General features: G+C 26.0%; 2 protein-coding genes across 4 annotated transcripts in view; one reads left to right on the top strand and one right to left on the bottom strand.

Annotated features, from left to right (window-relative positions):
* Nucleotides 1–3319, top strand: part of LOC100161501 (uncharacterized) — a 6020-nt gene extending 2701 nt beyond the window's left edge. The window contains exons 3-5 of the mRNA NM_001162646.2: nucleotides 2497–2950; nucleotides 3010–3053; nucleotides 3113–3319. Of these exons, the coding sequence (NP_001156118.1) occupies nucleotides 2497–2950; nucleotides 3010–3053; nucleotides 3113–3194 (580 nt within the window). The 3' untranslated portion in view covers nucleotides 3195–3319. The remainder of the gene's footprint in view (nucleotides 1–2496; nucleotides 2951–3009; nucleotides 3054–3112) is intronic.
* The window catches only part of LOC100575499 (uncharacterized), a 20421-nt gene that overhangs the window by 3371 nt on the left and 9086 nt on the right, over nucleotides 1–7964 (bottom strand). For all 3 annotated transcript variants that reach the window (XR_001680112.2, XR_003838860.1, XR_003838859.1), the window contains one exon: nucleotides 3603–3942. The gene's annotated coding sequence lies outside the window, so the exon portion shown is untranslated. The remainder of the gene's footprint in view (nucleotides 1–3602; nucleotides 3943–7964) is intronic.

The raw sequence follows: 7964 nt of genomic DNA, 5'->3' as shown, positions 1-7964 counted from the left end.
AAATTTAAATTTTTACAAAACCGCATTAAATAACGGTTTAGCCTCAAACGATTTTTGATATTTGTTATTATTCAAAAAGTATGAGTCGTAGACACTTGAAAATTTTACCAGTTGTTTAAATTGACATTTTCTTTATATAGTTTTATTTTCAAAATATTTCACTAATTTTTAATCTATTTATAGGCAATTGAAATAATCGATTTTTTTTGATTTTTTTTTTATAAATGTTGATAAAAAAAAATTAGCTGGGACAAAATACTTGAAAATTTAATAGAAGGGTCCACATATGTTGTTCTAACTCCCATTCAAAAATTATAAAAATACATAGGCACAATTTTTTTTTATAAGCATTTAAAGTTCAAATTTTGACTATATACGTAAAAATTACGGCAATGTTCAAATAATCTTAAACAGAAATTCATAAAAGTTTTTCTTTTTAATTCTAAGATTTGGAAATTTAATACAAGGCTCCTAACATATTTTTACAATAGCAGTTGCAAAATAAAAGGAATACATTGTCACAATTTTTATTTATACGCATTTAAAGTTCAAATTTTGACAACATATTATGTAAAAATCACGAAAATTCGTAAATTATTTTATGCTAGAAATTCATAAAAAATTTTCCTTTTATATCTAAGATTTCAAAATTTAATACAAGGCTCATAATATATTTTTACAATAGTAATTGAAAAATAAAAGAAATATATAGTCACGATTTTTTTTTTATAAGCATTTAAAGTTCAAATTTTGACTAAATACGTAAAAATTACGGCAATGTTCAAATTATCTTAGACAGAAATTCATAAAAGTTTTTCTTTTTAATTCTAAGATTTGGAAATTTAATACAAGGCTCCTAACATATTTTTACAATAGCAGTTGCAAAATAAAAGGAATACATTGTCACAATTTTTATTTATAAGCATTTAAAGTTCAAATTTTGACAACATATTATGTAAAAATCACGAAAATTCGTAAATTATTTTATGCTAGAAATTCATAAAAAATTTTCCTTTTATATCTAAGATTTCAAAATTTAATAGAAGGGTCCACATATGTTGTTCTAACTCCCATTCAAAAATTATAAAAATACATAGGCACGATTTTTTTTTTTATAAGCATTTAAAGTTCAAATTTTGACTAAATACGTAAAAATTACGGCAATGTTCAAATAATCTTAAACAGAAATTCATAAAAGTTTTTCTTTTTAATTCTAAGATTTGGAAATTTAATACAAGGCTCCTAACATATTTTTACAATAGCAGTTGCAAAATAAAAGGAATACATTGTCACAATTTTTATTTATAAGCATTTAAAGTTCAAATTTTGACAACATATTATGTAAAAATCACGAAAATTCGTAAATTATTTTATGCTAGAAATTCATAAAAAATTTTCCTTTTATATCTAAGATTTCAAAATTTAATACAAGACTCATAATATATTTTTACAATAGCAATTGAAAAATAAAAGAAATATATAGTCACGATTTTTTTTTTATAAGCATTTAAAGTTCAAATTTTGACTAAATACGTAAAAATTACGGCAATGTTCAAATTATCTTAGACAGAAATTCATAAAAGTTTTTCTTTTTAATTCTAAGATTTGGAAATTTAATACAAGGCTCCTAACATATTTTTACAATAGCAGTTGCAAAATAAAAGGAATACATTGTCACAATTTTTATTTATAAGCATTTAAAGTTCAAATTTATACGAAATATGTCAAAATTGCGAAAATTTGCAAGTAATTTAGTGGTTGAAAAATCGTAAAAATTTTTTCTTTTATAACTAAGTTTTTAAAATTTGGTACAAGGTTCTCCATAAGTTTTTCTTTAAAAATAATATATCCTAGACTGACAAATCATCTCCGTTCAGAATCGTTTTTCGTATACAATGATATAATATCATTGGATTCAAATTTAATTCCATCCATTACAGTAACCCACTTGTAACCTACTGTACAGCAGAGCGACATCCACGACTTACCCGCCTTTTTTTTTTATGAAAGTACGAGTATTTTCAGAAAAACTGGACAGTTTCTTGTCTAGATGTCTAGTAGACAGTTTTCGGAATAAAGGGTCACTTAGTTTCAAAAGTGGACATGGCCGTATTGTACGGGACTTCTGGTAACCCTAAATATAAGTAACCTAAGTCCAGTAAGTCTCAGTAACACTATAAATATAAAATATGATGGGTACCTTCGACAAAACTAGGTTAAGACAACATTATTTACGTAATAAATAACATTAGTATAGTTTTACCCATAGTCAATAAGTACGATTTGACCAATGACAATTAATCTACAATTAAGTTAAATGGTATTATATAAAGATAATTAAGAGACAGAAAAAGGGTTCTGATGAAGTGGGTGTGTGAGTCGATCACTATAATAATATATAGAACGCCGGATATTAATATAGTGCTTTTATTATTATTTGTTGGTTTATTACACCTGCCTGAATTCATAGACGATAATCATGTTTTTTATTTACAGAAATGTTTATCGAAAAACATCAAATAAAGAATTGGTGACGATTTCAAACGAGACCGATCAATGCAGATATAATCCTATCGACAACTATTACATTAGAGACACGTACAGGACTAGAAATTTGAACATAAGATCCGAGAGACGCACAATCCATGTGGATGGAAAAGAACAAGAACGCAGAGTTTGGGTTAGAATCGACGATACCAGAAAGGGCAGGTTGACAAGATCGGAATCATTGCCAAACATCCGTCGTGAACAAGTTCGGAATGCAAGAGAGAGAGACATTGACTTAAGAGATACTCACCAAAGAGCTTTAGAACGGAACAGCAGAAATGTTTTAGAAAATCGTTCTGATGAAAGAATTTTTAGACGTAAAGTAAGAGATAGGCAATATGATGTGCAAACAAACAGAGATAATAATATAGACAGAAGAAGCCGGACACGGAACACCAGACAGGTACTCTTTAGTATTTTTATAATTAATGTAATAAATAAATTAAAATAATATGTTTACAGAATGATATGGTTGCTATTAAAGACAAAGATGAAGCGTCTTCATGGTATATTTCTTTTAATATTAGCATGCATTATGTCATAATTAAACTTATATATTTTTTAGGCCATTCTCAAACTTTGTTCAGTCAGCGATTGGTGTTCTTGGACTTTACTATTTTGGGATGCATAATAAAAACGTTAAGTAATTACAATTGTTACTTAAAAAAATATGTTAGTGAATAGTGAATACTTTGTAAAAGTATTATATTACAATTATCCAAAAATGTTAATGAAATACTGAATATATGATTACATTTTTCTTCCAAAACAACTATAATTGTGTTTTAATTTATTATTGAGAACCTTTTGTCAACTATATTAAATTGATACTATATTATAATATGATTAAGGCTGTTAAGCATAATTTACCATTTAGCAAAAACTACATAAATTCTAATTTCTTTAGTAAAATTTAAGAAAATTTGAACAAATATATTTACATATATATCAATTGACATATCAGGAAAATTATTTAAATAATAAGCATACAGATTTTGGTATGTAAATATTAAATGCAATGATACAACATAAAGTTTAAAAATAAAATGTCTTACTTGATTGTGCTCAATCTTTTAATGTGTGCATAACTCATCTGTTCACACACAATGCAAAATTCCTTTTTTAAATTATTGTCATGTCAATACCAATCAAATGTTATATTTTTATATTGTTACTTTTAAATTTGTAAAAATTATCAAGTATCGTTTCTATTTGATCAAGATAATTGCGTATTTGTTTATTTTTTTCTGATAGTTTTATTCTGTATTGATTATGTGACTGTTCAATTTCATCAAGGAGATTACCAATTATGGTATGCAATTGTGATTCTCTAGTCATATTGCGTTCAATTAGTTCATTTAATTGACAATCGTAACTCTTCAATGTCTCTTCAATCTAAAGTAGAAAATAAAAATTATAATAATAATTACAATGGTTGTTTTTCCTGAACACAGATCTCAAATATAAAAAAAGCAGGTAAGTGAGTGTCGCTCTACTGTACAGTAGGTTTCAAGTGAGTCCACTGTAATGGATGGAGTTAAATTTGAAATCAATAATATAAAATCATTGTATATGAAAAAATATTCTGAGCAAAAAGGGTCCGTTATAGCCTGTAATATTACTAAGTGTATTTGATGATATTATTGTGATTAAAGTAATTTATATTACTATTAAGCATTAGTAGTTAGTACAACAGTAGGTTAAATTTATTTTATCCACAAAAATTACATTTTAAGATGTGATTGTGTAAATAAAATATTATTATTTTTATTTTTTTTATTGATCAACCAGCAACTATGGCTGTTTTGTTTGTTTGTTTGTAGGGGAGGGTACTGTAGGTCGGTAAAACACATGTGTTTGGTTTTGGCAGAATTTCAAATTGGGCACCCTTAGGTTTCTGCCATGGCCGGTCGGGGGATGGCAAACTCTCTTTTCTACCCAGAGAGAAAAGCCGCCCAAGGTCGAGATTCAAACATTACGAATTGAAACCGACGCCGTAATCCACTCGGCCACTCTGCCCCCCAAATAAAATATAATAATATACTTTCAAAGTTGCAGATACAACAAATAATATTTTTAAATTACAACAAAATAAATTCCTGGTTTTAATATTATGTAATTTCGGTAAAAATTAACCATGTTTATTGTTTATATAAGTTTTGAAGATACATCAGCAAATATGTATATATTTTTATAATCGATTTTGTTCAAAAAAACTTAAATTGCTCATAACTGAAAAAATAAAAAAGTTAGACCCCTTTGAAAGGGTATTTTTCATAATTTAATGTATCATATGACGCCGGACGGTCACTTTCCCACGGGACACATTATATAATATGTTATTTATTTTTCATGTAAATGGGGAAGTTACAAAATAATTAACTACACATAAAAATTTGTTAAGCTAATATGCTATTTTATTAAATTGCCTATCAACTTAAATTAAAAAATAATAAAATAGTTTTTCAATATACAAGGTAAAAACTATATATAGTTAATTAATATTTCTTAATATTTCTAAAAAAATATTTAATTAATTAATATGCATGCCATAAGGCAAAACACTTTAAAGACATTTTAAAAATAACATTAAAATTAGACCTACTCTAAGCAAATTTAAAGTTTAAAGCATGTTGATAAAAACTGCACACAATATTACTTATCAGGTCATTTAGTTTTTAAATTGACATTTAATTAATTATGAAGTATAAAGAACAAATGATTATTCATGTACTTGCATTTTTTTTTAAAAATTGATTCACAATACTGACTTAATTGCTGATATTGATTTTCCAAATTGTGAATTTCTTGTTCTTTAAACATAAGATTTTTTTCAAGTTCATTATTTTTCATCTAAAAAGTGTTTGATGAAAGTGTAAAAAAATAAATATTGTATTATTATATGATGTTTCATTTACTTTATAGTATTTTAATTCTTCTTCCGTTTTTAATTTATTAATTTGGTCCTGTGTTTTCATATTATTAGCAAATTTATCATGTCTGTTACACATAACTTGTAGCCGTTGTGATTTTCCAACATAGATTAACTCACTTTAAAATGGGATTTTTTCAAAGTTTACTTTAGGATCCGGAACATAAGACATTAATAATAGATTTTAAACTTAGTAAACCTACATGTAAAAAAATAATGTAAAAATGTTGCATATTTTATGAATTAGGTTAAAATGATTATACTAACCAGAAAACTTAAAAAAAATTATGTCTAGAAAATGCTTTTTTAAATTATTGTTGATTTTGTTTATCATTTGGTAGTAAAGGGTCTGCTATACTAATTATCAGAGAGGGCATAAAAATCCAAAATTTTGATGAGAGCGGTAGTATAAACATTTTTACATATTTTCTAAAAACTAGATAAAAATAGTTTTTAATTATAAATTGTAATGGATATTGTATAACATTTTGCATAAATATAATTGTATAGAAGTAAAATTTACTGCGGCCACCCGTAAAATATTCAGGGGCAGAATATGATCCATATGTAATTGAATACAAAAAAAATTATACTTTCACCATTTAGAATATAAAATAATAACTATTGGAGCCTAATATGTATTTTATTAATAGACATGTTCAAATTTGCAATACACTAATAATAGGTATTGGTTTTTAAAATAGAAAAATTCACACATTCAGTAGACAGTAGTTAACATTCATCTCAAAATAATACAAATTACGCTTCACTTTATATAATAATGACCTACATAATATAATATATGAGTATACTCTAATATTAAACTTCAATTTATACACAGATATACCAAATCAATATATTTCACATATTAATATGTACAGTCAACATCTAGTTTCTTGGAATTTGGTTTATTAACTGGTTGTAGGTTGTAGGGGTTATTGATACACTCAACTGTCAACATACTTTGATGGTTAGAAGGTAAAAGGGTGTAAACGCCACTTTTTTCAAAATCAATGTTTTTGCATATTGTTGTAAACAGCATTATTATACATCAATTAATTGAACCTAAACATCGCTATCATTTGTATATAATATCCAAGAATCAATGTTTTAACATGTGGTCATAAACGGCATAGATTTAGTGGGAATGAAAAAACTGGGTATAAGCTTCAATTAAAAGATGTAATGGCAATCAAGGAAACTTGATAATACGTAAGCGTCATTGTTGACTGTAACATCAATTTATCATTTTTGTTAGTGGTTTTGTGAGCACAGTAAAAAGCGTTTATATCTACAATTTTTTAAATATTTTTACTACAAAATATCTTTATTGAATTTAATCAATATTATAAAAAAAATAACAAAATTAAACTATCCATTATGCTTTATAGTAAATCGAACATCTTTAGGGTGCAAGGGCCACGATCAGAAAAAAAGGGGGTGTAAGTCATTTTTTTTTTTTAATTGGCTTTAAATACACAAATATGTTATGATTATGAATAATTAATCAATACAAAAACTTATTATAAATCATATTTAGTCTCAAATCGATGTGTTATACGATGTTCCAAGGTTGTAACACAGTTCATATGAAAATATCTGTTTTTCGACTCTCTTGAACAATTTGGAAATTGGCGTTTATGCCCTTTTTCCTTCTAACCATCGAATTATTATAATCTTCACCTTTTGTTAATGCAATACAGAAATAATTAGTAAAATACATGAACATTTTTTTCCATAAAATTTATTTACGTAAAAAAACGTCTACATCAATGTCATACTTAAAATGATTAATTTTTAATATTAAATATATTTAAATACTAGTAAAATATAAAATACAAAAATGATTTAAATATTATATTTGTTATACAAATAAAAGTGTACAGCTGAGATAAAGGTAAGCTAATAATTGTATACATTATTATACTTTTCTGAACTTATTTCATAAGTTAGTGCTGATACCGTATATGCTGCATATGCTTCTTTTCAAGTAGATAAAATTTCAGTTGGTGGTAAGATAAATCCATATTTTCCTGTATCTTTCAATTCTACTGTGTAAGAATACTTAATTTGTGCAACTCCTTTAGCCCAATCATCAGATGTTCCTAAAAAATGTTAAAAGCTCATTATTTATTATTTATTATTTATATATATATTTTACGCCAATCGGCAGTTAAACAATAATACATAATATGTAGGTAATAACGATTAGATAACAAATTAGATAACAAATTAACAGTAATAAGCATAACAACTCTAACAAAACTAGATCGTACAAATAACAAGAGTAGCCTGAGAACGCATTCAAAACAGCTAGGGTACATTTAAGTTAGTAACTCTGAGCATTCTGTGAAGTGGATGATTGTAACCATAGGCAGTAGAGTGATGGGGAACATAAAACTGGTCTAGGTTTCGTATTCCACGGGTAGGAACTTTAAATGGAATTTTAGTAAGTAAGTTAGGAGCGTCTAAAGTACCATTTAGA

This window comes from Acyrthosiphon pisum, chromosome A1 (assembly GCF_005508785.2).
Source record: "Acyrthosiphon pisum isolate AL4f chromosome A1, pea_aphid_22Mar2018_4r6ur, whole genome shotgun sequence".
NCBI lineage: Eukaryota > Metazoa > Arthropoda > Insecta > Hemiptera > Aphididae > Acyrthosiphon > Acyrthosiphon pisum.
This window is presented reverse-complemented; position numbering and strand designations above follow the sequence as displayed.